Genomic DNA, 20,569 nt, shown 5'->3' with positions numbered 1-20,569 from the left:
TCTCACAAAACAGCCATACCCCTTGCACTTTGCATCCCTGTGAGGCCAATGAAAAGTAGGTTTTTTGGTGTTTAATTATCTGATTGCAGCTGTATTGGAAACTTGGCTCCAAAAAAATCTCTTAGCTGTCTGATACGTATTTTAAATTACTCTGAAAAATTATTATGAAAACTTCTGTTAGTATTTGAAAGGTTTTCACCACCATTATTCATATATTTTTTTGAGAAATGGTGGTAGTGGTGAGAATTTTTAAAAATGTTCTTAATCAGTCTGATTATTGGAGATCTGTGACAGTTATGCAAAAGATAACCTTGTGCCCTTTCTCCACAATAAAGGTGATACTCTTTGCTACAATTTGTCCTTATTTATTCATTTATTTCAAATGGATACTTGGGAGATAACTATTCAAGTGAGGAACAGAGATGATTAAGAAAAAGGTCTGGGGCTTCCCTGGTGGCGCGGTGGTTGAGAGTCTGCCTGCCGATGCAGGGGACGCGGGTTCGTGCCCCGGTCCGGGAGGATCCCACATGCCGCGGAGCAGCTGGGCCCATGGGCCATGGCCGCTGAGCCTGCGCGTCCGGAGCCTGTGGCCACAACAGTGAGAGGCCCGCGTACCGCAAAAAAAAAAAAAAAAAAAAAAAGAAAAAGGTCTGAAAAGTAATAATTCAACTTTTGTCTGAATAAACAGGATTCCTCTAATTCTCTAATATTCTGAAATGATTGAATTACACATTGGTATAAAATTAAGACTTATGACTCCTTGGTTTTAAAATAGTGTCTCTATTTTTCAAGTCCATAAGATTAAATGTAACATTAAAATATCGTATCACCAAAAACTCTGTAAGCATTTATATGGAGATTGCCTTTTGCTGACTGTCCAAGATAACACAGCACAGAGTTGGTTTAAGCCACATCTGAGAACATCTTCTGAACTAAAGGAAAACATGGCATCCGGAAGAGATAGAAAGTGAGAACCACAGGACAAAACAATATTCAAAGCTGATTACCTTCAAACAAAAGAGGAAAATCCCTATTTTGTTTGGAATTCAACACCACAGGACGGATTTATCAACAGAAAGGTCCAGTTGCATTCGAACAGTATGGAATCAAGAAGAAAGGACTTTTGCGAGAAAGAGACAATTTGTATTTTCTCAAGCCCCAACCAGCTTTTTCATTGTCCCTCTCCCACATCATAAATTATACATACATAAAAGCAGAGATTTCAAAAATGTCCTGGTTTGAATGATGGATGGAGAGAGCACCTGTAACTCTTGCCAACATCAAGTGCTGCAAGCAATCTGACTATCTCTGAAGATGATCAAAGAACAAAAAACATTCAGGGATTGTAAGCTGAGCGGCAGCTGTAAGAATGCCTAAGTATATTAAAAAGGTGCTTGTTGAAAATAGTAAACAGTTTTTGGGAATGAATGAAAAAGAGGATGAATGGCAATTGTTTACACAAGAGACTACAGACAGTGACAGAAATGAGAGGGGCAAGTTCAGAGAAACATCGACCAAGAGGGAAGACATCCATCGTTACCTATGGTTGTGGAGGGCACTTCATTCTCAAATGTAACAGGCTCAAAGACTGCACCATAAAAAATAAACAGATATAGGAAACAAAACTAAGGAAAGCTAGACTTTTAGGTGCTCATTGATGCTTAATTCACAGGACACAGAACTTGGTTTATTCTAAGCTGATATAAATTGCCTCCTTGAGAGACTTATTATGAGAGATGCTCTCAGTAAATTAGAATTTTATACTAATTGGCATCTTAGGAGAAAATGTCACTTGGAAAACAATTGAATTTTCAGAACTATTATATAATATCTTCTTATTTAGTAGAAAATCACTTAGTTCATAGGTACCATTTGAAAAGCCAATAAGGTATTTTAGAGAAAGCCAATCTCCATGTGCCTATAAGGGAAGAACACAGCGTCAGCCTCCCTAGTGGCAGCTGCTAAAATCACTTTCAAAAATGCTCCAGATACAGAAAAACCAGGCTTCTATTCATTACAAACCCGAATTGAGAAGACAGAACCTAAAAATGCTTTAAGAGTGGAATCTGTCAGACAATCCGATATAAAATTTACTAATTTCCCAAACATTAATTTGTTCATTTAACACATGAAACACAAGTGTGGCTACTTTGAGAAGATAATGAACAAAAAAACCATGGTATTTGGGTTTCTATGCTTTTATGATGTGACAAACTGTAAGCATCTTCAGCAACATCCCCAAAGAAAAAGCTTCTTAAGCCGAAGCACTGGAAATTGTTTACCGGACTTAGGTGGTGGCGTATCTGGTTTTGCTGTGGTTTTGGGTTTAGGAAGTAATTGCTTTGGTGATTTTGAATCTGAAGGAAAAAGGTGCTATAATTAGTGTCATGTCAGAGCTGTGAATGTCAAGATTAGTGCTACTTACACACCGTTTTCCTAGTTATAGATTAAGACATTGACAGTAGAGATTACCAGGCTGGATTTGAGGTACATCTGGTCTACGTGTAGTTTTAGGTCTTTCGGATGGTTTCGACGCTAAAGAAAAAAGTATTAAGGTCACAGCTGTAACTGTCAATAATTAAGGACACATATGCTCAAGCAAAGATACTATATAAATTCAGTGAATATACAACAAAATTAATTCCTGGGGTGGGAAGGGTGGGAAATGTGTCCATTCCTACTGATTTTTCTGAAAGAAAAAAACCTTCAGGAAATGTTCAAAATGTGTCTCTCAACAAAAGTAAGGAGAACTATAAGAAGACTTTTTTCTGTATAAGTAATTTCTAAAATGACAAGTGTAATAGTTCTGTTTCTTACTGGATAGGTTTTTTTTTTCTTTTCCCCAGTATAAAAACAGTAAGGTAGAAATCTGAAACTTGCTTAGTAGGAAATCAGGAAAGTAACCCATAGATACTTGAAATTATACAGCATGTTACATGGCTATTTATTTCTGGAATTTTCTAAAGTAAACCAGTGACAGATTTATTGTGAATGCTGAGAAATTATAATGAAATAATTATAATCAAAACAGCATTAGGACTGAAAACAATAAAACCAGCTGGAGACTTTTAATATTCTCAAGTTATAAAGACCATACTATTTTTATCTTGGACCCTAGACAAAGAACAGTGTGTGTGACTTTGGTTATCAAAACATGCTCAAAAAAATTCCCCAGAGAAACAGAAAAGCTGAAGGAGCCATTATTTCATGCAGCTGTTTAAGAGGGAGAAAGTCTTACAAGTTGAATGAGTAAAGCAATGAAATGGTAATCATGACACTGGAATAAAACATTGCCATTTGCCAAGTCCAGGATGAGCACGGAAGTCCCTGAGAAAGAGTAGATGGTTTTCTCTACACGAGGACACGTGATGGGAGGACAGAGGGTTTCTGGAAAACCAGGAAGTTGTGTTCAAAACCATGGACTTTCCCTGAATTAGCATACAGAATTCTTCTAGAAGTTTCCTATCTTCAGGCTCTTCAGACCCAGATAGGAAAGGTGAGGGAAAGCATAGAACAAAACTGTGACACTGTGTATAGAATTGCAGTCATGCCTGGGCAGAGAGCAGGAAAAGCAAAAGTGACAACCTGGGAAAGCAATTGGAGGAGACCAGAATTACCAACTGTGGGCACCAAGGGCTCCAGTTGTACCGTAGCAGGTTCCAGAGCTATAGAGGCAAAACACCAAAAATACTAATTATGTCAAGAAGCGGCATCTTGAGGAAGGAAACATTACTCTTCCATCTTTACTTAAACCGTGTACTTTTTTTGAATGTGATTTTCCTTTTCATTTTTCCCATTTGCCCCTCTTCTCCCTATTGCTTTCCCACATCTCATCTGCCATGAATACGCATCTTATGTAAAAGCTTTACGGTGCCCTACTTTAACGATCCACTTAGTGGCCCAGCTTACTGCTGTGTATACTTAATAACTACAAATAAAAAGATAAACGTATTCATAAAACGTGAATTTAGAAAGTATAGATCCTTAAATATAAAAATCAACTACACTGGTTCCTAAAGCCCAGCTATTTAGGAGGTAGGCAGCTACTATATCAGAAACTACCACATTCCACTTTCTATGTTAATTGGAACCCTGAACATCACATTTACCAGGTTTGGACTTGGGCACATCTGGACTAGGTGTGGTTTTAGGGCGGGGACGACGACCTGGTCGTTTGGTCTTTGGTGGAGCTGAAGAAAGAAAATCAGCTAGTTAATACACAAAAGGTGGCCCTACAAACTGACCATCAATACTACGTGTATCTTAGAAGCACATTTAAGCCCTTTGATTTATTGCAGATACGTATCCTTCTGTTTGCCACTTTCTATCATTATTTACCCAGTTAAATGAGGTCTTGAATAATGGATTTTTATTTTATTTTTTGCCAAATATTTATAAATAACTGTTCAAAAGATCTCTCTATTCTATTTTGAGGTGGAAAATTCAGAACTTTGTACAGCTTGGAGAAGACGGTCTCATTAAATTTTTGAAGGTATATGTTTAACAGGAACATGAGAAAAGTTACTTTTAGAAGGCACTAGGGATAAAAAGTAAAATTTATTTGGCCTAAAATTCAAAAGGAAATGTTTTTCGCTTAGCATTTAAAAATCTGCAAATCAACATGGGGTGGGGTGGGGGAAAGGGAGGGTGGGATGAATTGGGAGATTAGGTCGGACATAAATACACTACTATGTGTAAAGTAGATAGCTAGTGGGAAGCTGCTGTACAACACAGGGAGCTCGGCTTGGTGCTCTGTGATGACCTAGATGGGTGGGAAGGGGGGTGGGGTGGGAGGGAGGTCCAAGGGGGAGGGGATATATGTATACTGATACATATATAGCTGCTTCACTTCAGTGTACAGCAGAAACTAACACAACATTGTAAAGCAATTATACTCCAATAAAAAAAATCTGTAAATCAGTAACATGTGCAAAAAGGCTTTGAATTCTCAAATTATTTCAGGGAAGGCAACTTTTAAAGAGTGAGATATAATTTTTAGACTATAGGATTTAAAATTTTTCTCCAAAGGAATAGAGAACACACACACACAAATGGACATTAATGAACAAATCCATTAATGTGAGCCTGTTAATAAAGATGCCAGCAGTCAGGAAAAGGAAAAAAAGGTAGGTCACTCACTGCATTACCTAATGTTGTTGTTGAAGGTTTAGTTCCCAGTGTTCCAGGTTCTAAGACTGCACGAAAAATGATCAAGAAGGAATCAAAATCAACGGAAAAATGATGAACTTTAGTAAAATATGAAAAATGCTTAATTTTTAAGTACTAAGTTGAGCAATCATAAATGGTGAAACTTTTATCCATATAAGACATTCCTTTTTTATGTAAATAGATTCCTGTGTTTTTAGACAAAATGAACAAAAACGCAGCTGGTCAGTTAAGTTTGGAAAGAGAAATGGAAAAAAAAAAAAGGCATGACTCTCATTTGGAAGATGTAAATGCAATAAAGTAACCAACAGCTCATGTTATGAAGGAAAATGTGAATAACTGGCTAAGACAGCACTAGCAGAACAGTTTTTGCTCTCTTGAAGGAAAAGAAGCTACATAGACTGGGGTGAATTTTTATATTTCTCTCATTTAATGAATTTCCTAGTGACACATTAGGATATTTAGATCTGGAAAGACCATAATGCTTTTCAAGAAAGTCTGAAAATGTTAGAGTTTTGAAAGTAAGAAAAACACCTCTAAAAGTGAAAGCACAAATATGTCCTGGGGAAGCCATGGTCCTCTATGGGAAATAACCAGGTTAAAACAAGCTCAGGACATGGTGCTCAAATACAAGGAGGGACAACAAGGAATGTGACAAATCAAAATCAGTATGGCTTTCATGGCTGTCTCAGAGCTTCCACTTAAGCACAGGCAGGGAGTTTATCTTCTGGTGAAAATGGCTGAAAGAAAGATCTGAAGGACAACAAAGAAATAATCTTTTGAAAAGCCAAAGCTAAGCACAAAGGTGAACATAGAGGGTGTGAAAGAAAGAGAATTCTTTTTCACTCACTAAGGCAAACTTCATTACCTATTGGCGGCTGTGATGGTGGTGGAGTCTCAGGTTCCAGGGCTGCAATGAAAGCAAGTATTATCAAAGGGGATGCTGATGAGCACCATTTAAGCTAGAAATTAAAGGTCCTTTACCATAATAAGTGTTCTCTCATTGGTGAACCATCAGGTTCTATTGGCTTATGAAATAAAGCTCAATCAGCCTGCAGCCTCTCCACAAACCACAACAGAAGAAAGAATAGAGAATTCTAATTTTTGTTGTTGATTTTTAGCTATTTTCCCCACTACTGTTCCTCGTGCCTGAGGACATATTAAAGGAAGTCAGTGTAGCCTCTCAGAAGTTGTTCACCTGCCATTTTATTTTCATGCAGGACAGTCGGTTTCACCCAAGAAAATGGGAAGAGGCAACAGACCCATCAGACCTGTGACCGTGCCTGAGCTCTGTTAGTTTGGGATGATTTTCAGCCTGACCGGATCTGATATTCTTTCACAAAAAATAGGAATGGAACTTACAGTCTAAAAGGGGCCACACGTGTTCATATGGTGTTCCCCGTATTTACTAGTATCTATTGCTGGTGAACAAATTGATTTACACATGAAATTTATTCCATTTAAATTATCAAATCAATAGAAGTCAGAAAGTAGTCTCAGATTTCATCAAATGCTGAATAAATTGAATAACAATATTATATAAATATTCTGAAAGATAAATTCTCCAATGCCATTCAGATTAGCAGTAAATAAATTATACCTCATGCTGAATATAGTTTGGTTAAAAAGTCTATTTGGGTTTTTTAAAAGAAGATCATCCAATAGAGGTTTCCTATTCTGTAGAACAAAAAGAATTCTTTTCTTTCAAGAAGAAAATAAAAAAGGAAATCAGTTGTTGAAATACAAAGTGAATATTCTTTGACTTTTTTTTTCTTACAGAAAGAAACCAATTAATATGGCCCCTACTGACCAGCTTAACAGAACTTAAATCATTTTGCACTTATGTATTCCTTATATTACATTTACCAGGGTTATCTCTGATATTTCTGGACTAGGGGGTATGGAAGGTTTGGGGGAAGCATGTAGTGACTCTTTAGCAACTAAAAAAGAAAATATAATAATAAATAATTAGGATAGAGAATTTTCATTTATTCTGAATGCAAGGCACAGGTGTTACTGAAACGTAGCATCATTCATTAGAATGTCTGTGGCCAAAAAAAAGAATTCTGATTTCTCAAGAACTTGTCAGAAATAGATTATAACAGATGAATGGCAGAGCTGCAGTGATGTACGAGATAGAAGTACACTAGGCAAAGTAAAAAAATGTGTGTGTGGGAGAGGGAGGGGGCGTGGCTAAATGTCAGAGTCTACAGGAGAAAGGGAAAATAAATAGTAGACATCGGTAATTAAATACAATAAATATCAAAAAGCATTCACATCTGAAAATAGCAAAAAACAAAAATTCTCTTGAAACTTTGAGGTTGTAATTCAGGTTTTAATTTCTACAAAGTTGCCTTCTAAAAGTGTGAAAAAGTAAGATCTGGTACTTGTAGCACCTTTTAGCTTTCACAGAGATCAAAGAATGCTGTCTTTTGAATTTTATAAAGAAAAGTCAGCATTTTTTAGGTCCTGAGACTGAGGCCAAATAGGTATGGAGCCCCATCAATTAAGCTTCCAATTCACCTGAATATAAAAATATTAAAGTCAGTGTTTATTAAAAGTAAATACATCTTCTGATAAGACTTCCTCTATTTCATAGCCTTAAGGTATTACCGATAAAGGTGCAAAAATGTTCCATAAAAAAAGCTGAGTGGCATGCAAATAACTACACCACTCACCTCAGCACAAAACAAAGAAAACTAAAACCCTCTCATGGATTTGTGGCTAGCAATGAGTACAATTTACTATTCTGTCCACCGTGTCAGAGAAATGCATACAACAAACAGCTGTAATCGGAGGTCTCTCCCTTTTTTTCAGATCGTTAAAAGCTTGAAGAGCCGAACGTCATTACAATCTTAATAATTAACTATGAAGGAAACAATTCTTATTGGATGAGGCAGACAAGTTGGGACATGGTAGATGTCTGGGATTTTTCAAGAAAGTGCTGGATTCTACTTATAAAACAAACCAAAACCAATGTGGGTTTTTACTCATTAGCTTAACCACAAAGGAAAACCAAAGGAAAAGCAGCCTGTATGGAAAGTGAAACAGAAAAACAGGAGAGTGTGAGGAGAGGGCTGAGAAAGGCAATGAATGACTCAAATCAAAAAGCTTTCGGTGGTTTATTTGCTCTCTTGAACCTTGGCAGGAAAAGAAGTATTTAGCAGAGCTATAGTGGTGGTTGCCATAAAATAAATACATTTTAAAAAGCTAAAACCCAAGCAATGGTTTATAGAGAACCAGTCATCACTCTATGTTGCCTCAGGCCACTCAAAGTCAACATGAGTTAGCTTAAGTTTAGGCACAGATTCTGAAGTGGTGATACTTGCTGTTAGGGGAAAAGTGTGGCTATTCTTAGGTGATTAGAAGGTAGAAATCAAAGGAATATAAACCCATTAGCTTCCAAATGATTTCCCCCATTTTAAAGGGAAATGTCAAATTAAGAAATCTCTTTGCTCAAATACCTTAGAGTGATAAGAACACACTCTCCCACCTTGATTTGTATTAATGAATTTCCTCTCAGAAACATTTTATTCCCCCAGAAACCACTAAAAGTAATAATATAGCTTATCATGAATAAATGGTAATAAACATTAGGAGACATTTTTTTGATGTTTTCAAATGTTACCTTGTAACAACAGAAATAATTAGATTGGAAAAACATTTACTTAAAGTTGGTGACCCCAAATGGCAGGGGGTGGTGGTGGGATGAATTGGGAGATTAGGATTGACATATATACACTAATATGTATAAAATGGATAACTAATAAGAACCTGCTGTATAAAAAAATAAAATTCAAAAAATAAATAAATAAAAAGTTGGTGACCCAAACATAGAGTAATATTTCTCAAGCTGCTTGGTAATAGGTCCCTATTCAAAATACAGCTTAAATGTAAGAGTTACTACCTTATTCTAAAGTCCTCTGGGCATAATTTTAAAATAAATGTACATGAAATCCTTCTCTCAGATAGCTGACTGTCAGAGTTCTATGATTTAAACTGCTAGGGCTCTTGAGTTTTATTAGCTATGCTTCTTTCTCCTAATAACCTCTCTGAGTTAGAATACTTCATTCCATTTCTCTGACTTGGAGACCTCACCCCTGGTCACAGCATCAACTATACTCCCTTTGCCTAATCCATAATTTCTTTCCCTCTGACACCTACAACACCTGGAAATCTCACTGCCTCTTTAAAAGGAGTCATGAGAATTCTCTCTCTGAGCAGTTACGCTTTTCTTCCTTACCCATGTCTTTGCAAAAAACAAATCATGCCCACTTAAGCAGAAAACCTCTTGCTTTAATAATCCTACCTTGTAAATATACATTAATGAAAAATCCATATTACAGTGAGAAATATATTCTTCCCAGAGCTAAGGGGTTAAAGTTTTGATGAAAATAATGAGTTGTGATGAAGTTCCCCATATATAATCTCATACATCAACATTTCAGACTGTTGTAGAGATTCTGGATAGATGGCAAAAACAATTTGATCATTTAACATGTCCTGCAATCCTTGTGCAGGGAATTGTCTCTGTTTTTAATTACATACACAGAATAATCCCTCCCTGCAAAAAAAGAAGAAAAGAAAAAAACCCCTCTTTTCTTCAGCAAAACATCATTAATGTCTCCTGAGAAGTAAACAGAAGTCAGTGTTCGGAAATCAGACCCAATTTAGAAAGAAGCTATAGAACATTAGGGAAATACAACCATTGCTAGTCATGCAGCCCGAGAACTGAGAAGGCCCCCAACAAGGCAGAGTTCTTAGGGGATGGAAAGACTTCTCCACTTCTCAGCTGAAAGGCTACTGTTTAGTGTGACCTGAATTCCAATCAACTTTGGCACTGGAAACTATTTCACAGTCCTAGACAAGGGAGTCCTCAATCCTTCCCACCACTCTATTTCTGTGCTTTCTCTGTGATGGTCATGAACATAATGAAACACCACACAGCTCAGAGAGATGCTATGATAATATCAGAGGAGTTGGCTATAAACGACATCATTTCATCACACTTTCACTCTTTTCATGGAAAGTTATATCAAATACCAAGATGCAAATCAAAAGTTCTTGCTCCAAAGAGTGGCATAAAATAACTTTTCAACCCTACTTTTGGAATATCAAAATAAAGCTCAGGGTAATTACCAGGTTTGGTGGGTGTCACTTCTGGACTGAGAGGGATTTTAGGTTTCAAAGAAATAAACTGTGTTTTACTGGGAGCTGGAATAATAAAGAAACAAAATAATCAACAAATCAATAATTAGTCATTTCAGTGTCTAAAACCGCAAAAGGAAAACCTATACCTCAAGTGCTATAAACCCATCATCTTGGATGATTTTGGATTCCATTAAAATAATACTTCACAGAGCACCATTTAATGAAAATACAGTAATAAATTTTCATCTTTTTGAAAAAGCATTTCAAGAGAAATAGCATTGTCACTAGTCACCACAACTACCCAAAGATAGTGATTTTTAACCCATGATTAGAAAACCAAAATCAGTGTAATGACTTTGCACCTTATTTCACATTTCTCAGCCACATCTAAATCTTTAAGCATCAGAAAAATGTTTTAAAATTAATATTTACTGATAGGTATAATGTTATGATCTACAGCATAAAGAAATTTTTACTAACACCATAACAGAAAGCTGTTTTGCCAAATGAAGTTGAACTTGAGGGCCTTACTTAAAAAAATGGAGAACTGTGTATAAGACGCAGCTTTAAAAACAATGGTTGCATAGAAGATGAGAAATCATCAGTGGTTTAACGGCTCTCCAGGGTACAGGATGATACCTAAATGCTGAGTTCACATCAACCACCACATGGCCAGCTATCCAAAACCATGAAAGTCATGGAGTTGATGTGCACTACGAGATAATTTAGTACTGCTGAAATGATCCAATTAGAACAGTGATTGAGACATTACAGAAAAGCTGGCATACTGGACTTTCCGTGGTGAAATGAAGTAACATATTTACTAAGGACATATTGTTACCCAGTGTTGTCCGTGTAGGTTCAGGGCTTTTAGAAATTTTAGATGTAATTGTTCCAGGACTTGTGGTTCTTTCTGGTGGTGGAAAGGAAAAAAATATATATTAAAATATTCTAGAGACAATAAAAAAAAACAATCCTCCAAAGAGGAACTGAATGACCTTTTTAAAATCCTGTAATATTTAGTCAGTGTTTACAAAGTATGCAGTGAGTAAAAGTTTGGGGAAAGAATTTTAAAATTTAGTCATAATAGTATAGCTATAAAAAAATTGTAATAAGCAATGGAATATCAAAGCCTGGTTTGTTGAGCATGATTCTGAGTGTACTCTTTGACAATGAAGAGTATCACATCCAGGTTGATAAACTACCTTTACCTCAAACTCTGTGCCATAATATATGTTGTTCCCCTCTCCTTTTCCTCTAAATCCTACACACATTCTGAGGCTTACATCCTCAACTCTTACTTTCTTTTTCTGAGCTTCCACACAGTATTATAGCTTCACAAGCAGGTTGTATAATCTTACATTGCTCTCATTGTTCATGATATAATCTTAAAAAAAAAAAAATACAAGCAATTGGAAAGCCAGAGTCATGTCCTCTGCATCTCAGCCATCGCCCTAGTGCAAAACTGAAAACATAGTAGTAGGCAACGAAAACAGGAACTGTCTGCCTAATAACACTTAAACTCAGATGCATGCCAGGAAAATAAATTACAGTATATATCACTGTGACAGCAGGAATTGTTTCTATGTTTATACCAAAATTTGCATGCAAGAACATCATTCACTAAAATTGATCTAACAAGAAACAGCAGCATATTACTTAGAAATGTGGAGGTAAATACGAAAGAAACATGCTAAAGAATTGGAGAATGGGTCTCAAGCGTAGAATAGGGTAGGGCAGCGGACTCCTCTTGTTCAATCTAGGCCTTGTAGTACTTTAAAAAAAAATCTTTATGTATTACTTTGATTAAAGAAGAGTATTTCCCAGAAAAAAAGAACATCATTCACATAATTTTCAATAAGATCTTATTGAAAATGTTTGATCCTTGTTATTTTATATTAATTATTCATCTTCAGTCAATTCCAAATTTTACAGAGAATGTTTAATCTATAGAATCGTTTCTTTTTGTAAGTAGATGGACATTATCTATTTGGAATTAAATATCCTGAAAGGTTAAAGAGACAGTTATTTACCAGGTTTAGTTCTTGGTGTTTTGGGCCTGAAGCGTCGTTTAGGTGTAGAAGGGACAGATGTAGTTTGCAGGGGAGCTGAAAGAAGATTTAATATAGCTTTGATAAATGGTATTTCCCAGGGGTCAGTCAGGTTGTAACTGTAAACTTGTAAACTTCCTGAGGGCAAGAACTGCTTTTTATTTCTTTGTATCCCTAGAATGCCCAGCACTGTGTTTTATACACAGTAGGTGCTCAATAAGTGTTGATTGAGTCAAAAGAAATTAAATTCTATATGAGAATTGAAGGTACATTGTTCACTTAACTGTACTGGAAAGGGAGGACCCTTGTGGGATTTAAGAACACAAGGTACAGTTAAGAACTCAAAAGGTGATTTACTGAACAGCACGGGAGAAGCATAAATATTTGAGATTTAGAGAATGGAAGGTTCAGAACTTCTTTAATTCTATATCTCACTACTAACCTCACCAGGAGTTAATGAACTTCATTATTCCAATAATTTTCTATTATAGAGTATATGTGTTTTACTCTTTTATTCATCTTTCTTTATCATATCCAGGATTGCAGAGCCTACTTGATGCTCCTTATACTTAGGCTACTTGGAGAAAAACAGTCTGACCAAGTGGTATCTAAATATGCTAACTGAAGGGAATGTATTTTAAAATAATTATTATCTATAATTTTGCTGTTATTTTCCAGTGGCAAATTTGAAAGAAGTATAGGGAATAACAAGAAGAAAGGGAATAATACTTCAAAATAATGTATGCAAAGACTAAATTTTTATGTCATACACCTGCAACTAATATAATGTTATATATTAATTTTACCTCAATTAAAAAAATACAGAGACACCAAGATTATGAAAATTCTTCGAGGATTATCACAAGGCTAAGTAGGACAGATACCCCAGTTCTTTGAAGAATTTCATGGTAGAGAATGAAGGGAAATGTTTACTACTGAAAATATTCTGAAAAGGCCAACACATGACTGATTCTTTTTGTCACTTTATCCATTCTTTCAAAGTACACAACTATACGAATGTCATTAGTTACCAGGTGTTGTAGGTTGCATTTCAGGACTGGTAAAGATTTCCAGTTTTTGAGGAATGAATGGTGTTTCACTCGGAGCTGAAAACACAAACACCCCATCCCACCAAATAATTCCAGTTAAAATGAGGTATCTTAAGAGTTTCAGCATGCTTTTAGATGGTGTTACAAAGCACATGCTACAAGGACATGATGAAGGATGAAAAATGCATGAATGTTGTCTTGAAAGCTGGTGGATGAAATGATAATTTAAAGTGGAGAAAAGGTCAGAATGAGAGTGTTCAGTAGCTGACTCGAGGCAGACTCAATGCATGGAAGAGAGGTGATACAGGCCACAAACACACGAGATGGGAGGGTATGGATGATGAAGATGTCCATGCAGTTTTCAAAGCTTTTCATTCCTTTAAGGATGGAAAAAATATCATCTATTACGGTTTAAAAAGAAAAAAGAGAGAGAGAGCCCAAAATGGAACATAAGATGCCTGCATTACAGGAAAAAATATATATTATATTCAGAAATAGGAAAGAAATAAATGATTAGATGTGATGGAATTAAATGGTCATTTGGAAGAAAGGCATTTACATGGATTTTCTTTCGATGGAAAACAAAGCACAATTTTTCTGTTAAAAACATTACCCAGTGTTGCCCTTGGCTGTTCAAGAGTTCTAGAAGTTTTAGATGGGACAGAATCCAGAAATGGATCGCTTGTTGCTGTTGGAATAAATGTCAACATTTTTAAAAGCAGTAGAAGGCCCCAGGAATAAAATACAAATTCCAGAGTAATAAATTATGCCTCAAATGGGGAAAAATATCAAGAACACTTGAGAGATTGCTGACCAACATTTGAAAACTAGTGATTCATTAGGAGTTGAAGATGACCTCATTTTTAAAAACATGCAAATTTCAAATGTTAAACCATGATAAAACAATGTTTCATATATTGAACTGTTTTCAACTGGTTTTTCTGGTTCCTTCCCTCTGTTTCTTAAACTGCTAGCTGAATCTACTCTTAGCATTCTATTTCATTTCTTAACATTTTCTGCTACTATTTAAAATTATTTGCCTTTATTTATCATGGCACCAATAGAGCTAAGATAAGGCTACACACACACACACACACAAATACCAGACATATGTCTTTGTGTGGCAGAGACCAGTATTATATACTTTGAATCTCCTGCAGTACCTAGTTTAGTAAGTGCTCAATAAATACTTGCTAGAAGGAACTATTGGACTGAATTAAACTCACCGTAGATGGATCAGTAAGTGAATGTCAAACATTAGACCCAACTGAACTTCTGTAGACAAATGAGCGACATGATTGCTCGAGAGACGGATTTCTCACCTTGGCACTATTGCCCTTTAGGGTTGGATGACTCTGGTGTGGAAGCTGTCCTGTGCATTGCAGGGTGTTTAGCAGCATCCCTGGCCTCTACCCACTAGATGTCAGTAAGACCTTCCCCAGATACCAAAAGTATATCTAGCCATGGCCAAATGTTTCCTCAGGAGGAAGGGAGCAAAATCACCCCCACTGGAGAACCAGTACACCAGGGGAAACTAAGAATCTAAAAGCTTTTTAGAATGACTCTGAACAACAGAGAGATAGGCCATTATTTTACTGTGCCTCAGTGGCAACCTAATCTATCTGCATCTCCCACATGTGGCAGAGTTTATTTACTGATGGATGTGAAGAAATAATCATTCAATGGGAGAGGTGGGTAGAATTCATCTCCCTGACACAGATTGCCTTGTCTCTCCTGTGGAGCTCTAGAGAGCGCACTTTTTCATTCGGCAAAAATGAAAGGGAGAACTAGGTGCAGTATTGTCAGAATACCTGGCATCCAAAAAAAAGAATTGAGAGGCTGGGTGTACCTGTGTGGGGCTCTGATATTTCAGGCTCATCTGATGTTGTAGGGCTTGAGAAAACATCATAAGTGGCTTTTAAAAGAAAAGGTAAAACAAAAAAGAAGATGTTAATTTTAATTTTAAAAGATTTCATGACATATTTTCATGCTGGCTGAAAGAGGACATTTTCATGTAGGTGTTAGTGAGCTTTGGCTGTGGGCTACTGGTCATGTCAGCAACGTGTAAGCAATCACTAAAAGACTTGCCTCTAGTCCTTCTTGCCCTGAACTAAAGGCCTTTATGCAGTGAGCCCTGACACTGACCCCTAGGGTGATGTGAGCATAGTGCTATTTACAAGGAAGTAGTGCCAGCTGTAAATCAAATAGCTTCAAAGAGTACACACATAAATGAAATCAGATGGCAATTTGAGAATTCCAAAGAAGGAAACAGCAGTCACACTGAGGTAATTTGCACAGAGACTACAGCTTAGTCTTTGTACTTAGTAAAAGTTACCATCATGATGTCTGGATAGTACTTTACAGTTTGCACAGCACTTTGCAGGTTGTACAGCACTTTATAGTTTGCACAGCGTTTTCTCATATATCAGCTTATTTAACTCTCTTAACATCCCTGAGAAATAGGTGAGGTAGACATTAGCCCCATGTTATGGACAATGGGGTAGTTTCTCCATTTTCTAGATGATAAAATTGAGATTCACTGGGCAGAGGACATTTGCTAGTGGTCACGCACTGGGACTGTCAAATTCGACGTATTTCCCATTCCATTAGCAGGGCCAGGAATGGCAGAGTTAAGACCAGCACCTTCCTCTTGTCCCATCCTTCCTGCCATTTTACCTAGAGGCAGCTTTCTACATTCCTCCATGGAGCCAAACGCCCATCTATAATCTAGGTGGGTTTAAAGATAAGTTTTATATTCTACATAAAGAAAAGTAGGGTGACCTTAACAATACAGCTTGATTTTAATGTAGGGATAATTTTCACGTTCACTTAAGAGTTGAATTTGCAAGCAAAAACAGCATCAAAATTAGAAAGTTCCCATTTCTGTACAAAGAGCCGTCACCATGGTAATGAGAGGTATAGAGGAAGCATGAACTGTCAGGAGGCAGGTGTCACTTCCCTTGCCCATTGAAAATGGCTGTACAGAAATAAACTATAAAGGCAGGAGCTCATGGGAAAATTTACACATTGGGGCTACTTGTAATTTAGTGACAGTGTAATGATACTGAACCATTGCTAGTTGAAGCTGTAGGGAAGCTAAGATCAGAGAATGCGACACAGTCTGATATGCAGAGAGGGTAATTATATTGCACTGCATACAAAAGAGGCAGGAAATATATTTCAGTTTGTGAAGGTGAATCTACTGCTTTGCAAAATCTTCAAAAAAGAAAGAATATTATGAGTTAAAATATGCAGATATCCCAAGAGTAAATTTATTACCTTGCAATGTAAAGCTTTCTTTAGTCTAGCTACAGTTTTAAAGGGTCAGATAAGAATGACTCATCTTTCAAAGGACAAAAATGTTGGCAGCTGCTGATCTTAGGTTCACTTTAAGCCAATTTCAAATCATGGATCCAGCAAAGTCAGCTCGCTCTAACTACTAGACAAATCAGGAAAACTTTACCAACTTGTATTTAAACCCCTTGTACTAGGTAAGAAATTGTGAATAAATAGCTGACTTATTTATATTTTATACTGTTGCTTTTGAAAAACACCATACTGTCTATATGTTATCCTAACTCCCACATTTCCCGTCCATCTAGTGACACTGGACCAACTTTCTTATATTCTTGTACTCTATTCCAAGAGATGATATTTATTCACCCTCTTTCTACTTCTTTTCCATATTAACAAGGACCTTCCATCCTGGAGGTTCCAAGCCAGGCCTCCATCTTCCCTCAAGTTATTCCCAGAAGACACTGTCCTGGAGAAAGAAGCCCTCCTTCCATCATCCTCTGGCAATTGTGACTCACATCTGAAAGTTCCCAACTGTCAGGGACCTCTTACTTCCAAACATTTTCTCAAATATAATAAAGATTAACGTCACATGTTTGCCAGCAGGTTTGGTCCCTGATATGTTTATTTCTGGAGTTTCTGATAGCTGAGTGCTAAAAACACACAAACACCACTCGCTGGAAGATTTATGTTGTTTGGGCAGCTCTGAGAAGCACACTACTACCTCATTTCATGGGTTGAACAAGAGTTTTTGACTCTGAAATAATGGATGTCAGAGGATAAGACAGGGTGGAAATTAGAGTTCTCCAAAAATCAACCACTCTTGACTTCTTTACAAAACTCTTGATACAAACAGATGGAAAGATATACCATGTTCTTGGATTGGAAGAATCAATATGGTGAAAATGACTCTACTACCCAAAGCAATCTACAGATTCAATGAAATCCCTATCAAACTACCAATGGCATTTTTCACAGACTTAGAACAAAAAAATTCACAATCTGTATGGAAACACAAAAGACCCCAAATAGCCAAAGCAGTCTTGAGGGAAAAAAACGGAGCTGAAGGAATCAGGCTCCCAAACTTCAGACTATACTACAAAGCTACAGTAATCAAGACAGTATGGTACTGGCACAAAAACAGAAAGACAGATCAATGGAACAGGATAGAAAGCCCAGAGATAAACCATGCACCTCTGGTCAACTAAACTATGACAAATGAAGCAAGGATATACAACGGAGAAAAGACAGTCTCTTCAATAAGTGGTGCTGGGAGAACTGGACAGCTACATGTAAAAGAATGAAATTAGAACACTCCTTAACACCATACACAAAAATAAACTCAAAATGGATTAGAGGCCTAAATGTAAGACCAGACACTATAAAACTCTTAGAGAAAAACATAGGAAGAACACTCTTTGACATAAATCACAGCAAGATCTTTTTTGATCCACCTCCTAGAGAAACAGAAATAAAAACAAAAATAAACAAATGGGACCTAATGAAACTTAAATGCTTTTTCACAGCAAAGGGAACTACAAACAAGATGAAAAGACAACCCTCAGAATGGGAGAAAATATTTGCAAATGAATCAAGAGACAAAGGATTAATCTCCAAAATATATAAACAGCTCATGCAGCTCAATATTAAAAAAACAAATAACCCAATCCAAAAATGGGCAGAAGACCTAAATAGACATTTCTCCAAAGAGGACATACAGATGGCCAAGAAGCACATGAAAAGCTGCTCAATGTCACTAATTGCTAGAGAAATGCAAGTCAAAACTACAATGAGGTATCACCTCACACCAGCTAGAATGGGCATCATCAGAAAATCTACAAACAACAAATGCAGGAGGGGGTGTGGAGAAAAGGGAACCCTCTTGCACTGTTAGTGGGAATGTAAATTGATACAGCCACTATGGAGAACAGTATGGAGGTTCCTTAAAAAACTAAAAATAGAATTACCATATGACCCAGCAATTCCACTACTGGACTTATACCCAGAGAAAACCATAATTCAAAAAGACACATGCACCCCAATGTTCATTGCAGCTCTATTTACAATAGCAGGGACATGGAAGCAACCTAAATGCCCATCGACAGATGAATGGATGAAAAAGATGTGGTACATATACACAATGGAATATTACTCAGCCATAAAAAGGAATGAAATTGGGTCATTTGTAGAGACGTGGATGGATCTAGAGACTGTCATACAGAGTGAAGTAAGTCGGAAAGAGAAAAACAAATATCGTATATTAACGCATATATGTGGAACCTAGAAAAATGGTACAGATGAACCAGTTTGCAGGGCAGAAATTGAGACACAGATGCAGAGAACAAATGTATGGACACCAAGGGGAGAAACTGGTGGGGGGAGGTGTGGTGGTGTGATGAATTGGGAGATTGGTATTGACATATATACACCAATATGTATAAAATGGATAACTAATAAGAAACTGCTGTATAAAAAAATAAATAAAATTTAAGAAAAACCTGAAAAAACAAAAACCTCCACAAAACTCTTGTAAATATACTTCTTTCTATACCAGAATGAAACACAGGAAATGCTTAGGTATCCCTGGTTTTTAAAGTGCTTCTCCAGCTATAAAATTGATAAATAGCTAAGAGGGGTAAACCCTTCTATTTTTTAGACTCTACATGCCATCATGCATTATTGTTTAGAGGCAAACATCTTCTGTCACCCATGTTTACTTTAGTGGGTGACATTCTCCAGCCATTTGTCATTAAGCACTCTTTCTAATCTTGCATTCACAGAATATAAATGGGACTAAAATTTGTAGGAGAAGTCTAATGCTAGTAAAATAGGCAGTTCAATTCAAAGGCTATAAAAAGCAATTTTAGTTTCTTTCAAAAAACAGTAATGGCTTATAATCACGATAACTAAATTTTATTTTTATATTTTTCAGAGAAAAAAATAATATGAAATAAGCCACACTACAATTTTCTCGTTTGCTTATAACTTCCTAAAACTACATTGCTAAATTATGTTTTGTTGGCTGTACATTTTATTTTTACTTTTAAAAAACTGATTAGATGCAAATTCCATAATAAAAATACTTTGATATTGCTCTGGAAACATATGATGGCACACAGACAAGGCCTTTAAAATGATCAAGAATTCATCGATTTATCTTATTCAAATTCCATGAATATTAATAACTATGTGAAAGACTTTTTTGTTGGACTGTTTCTAAATTTATTATTTTTTTATTGAAGTTAGTTTCTGCTTTATAACAAAGTGAATCAGCTATACATATACATATATTCCCACATCTCCTCTCTCTTGCATCTCCCTCCCACTCTCCCTTATAGTTTATTACAAGATATTGAATATAGTTCCCTGTGCTATACAGTAAGATCTTGTTGTTTAACTCCTTTTTTTTTTTTTTTTTTTTTTTTTGGTGTACGCGGGCCTCTCACTGTTGTGGCCTCTCCCGTTGCAGAGCACAGGCTCCGGACGCGCAGGCTCAGTGGCCATGGCTCACGGGCCCAGCCGCTCCACAGCATGTGGGACCTTCCTGGACCAGGGCACGAACCCGTGTCCCCTGCATCGGCAGGCGGACTCTCAACCACTGTGCCACCAGGGAAGTCCCTAACTCTTTTATATATAGTAGTTTGTATCTGCTAATCCCAAACTCCTAATTTATCCCTCCTCACCCCCTTTCTCCTTTGTTAACCATAAGTTTGTTTTCTATGTCTGTGAGTCCGTTTCTGTTTTGTAAATAAATTCATTTGTATCATTTTCTAGAGTCCATATATAAGTAGTATCGTATGATATTTGTCTTTCCCTGTCTGACTTACTTCACTTAGTATGATAATCTCTAGGTTCATC

General features: G+C 36.6%; 1 protein-coding gene across 31 annotated transcripts in view; it reads right to left on the bottom strand.

Annotated features, from left to right (window-relative positions):
- Positions 1-20,569, bottom strand: part of ABI3BP (ABI family member 3 binding protein) — a 259,130-nt gene that overhangs the window by 97,932 nt on the left and 140,629 nt on the right. For 16 of the 31 annotated variants that reach the window (XR_012331544.1, XM_073804304.1, XM_073804303.1 and 13 more), the window contains 12 exons: positions 15,267-15,332; positions 14,031-14,105; positions 13,400-13,474; positions 12,351-12,425; positions 11,159-11,230; positions 10,306-10,380; positions 6,035-6,076; positions 5,148-5,195; positions 4,110-4,190; positions 3,618-3,665; positions 2,473-2,535; positions 1,541-1,588 (listed from right to left, as the gene is read on the bottom strand). Coding sequence is in view for 30 of the 31 variants with exons in the window: in XM_073804304.1 (XP_073660405.1) it covers positions 1,541-1,588; positions 2,473-2,535; positions 3,618-3,665; positions 4,110-4,190; positions 5,148-5,195; positions 6,035-6,076; positions 10,306-10,380; positions 11,159-11,230; positions 12,351-12,425; positions 13,400-13,474; positions 14,031-14,105; positions 15,267-15,332 (768 nt within the window). In the remaining variant the exon portion in view is untranslated. Of the gene's footprint in view, positions 1-1,540; positions 1,589-2,282; positions 2,358-2,472; positions 2,536-3,617; positions 3,666-4,109; positions 4,191-5,147; positions 5,196-6,034; positions 6,077-10,305; positions 10,381-11,158; positions 11,231-12,350; positions 12,426-13,399; positions 13,475-14,030; positions 14,106-15,266; positions 15,333-20,569 lie in introns of all 31 variants that reach the window. The other 15 variants (XM_073804328.1, XM_073804329.1, XM_073804330.1 and 12 more) reach the window with 12 other exon arrangements.

This window comes from Tursiops truncatus, chromosome 4 (assembly GCF_011762595.2).
Source record: "Tursiops truncatus isolate mTurTru1 chromosome 4, mTurTru1.mat.Y, whole genome shotgun sequence".
Classification (NCBI taxonomy): Eukaryota; Metazoa; Chordata; class Mammalia; order Artiodactyla; family Delphinidae; genus Tursiops; species Tursiops truncatus.
This window is presented reverse-complemented; position numbering and strand designations above follow the sequence as displayed.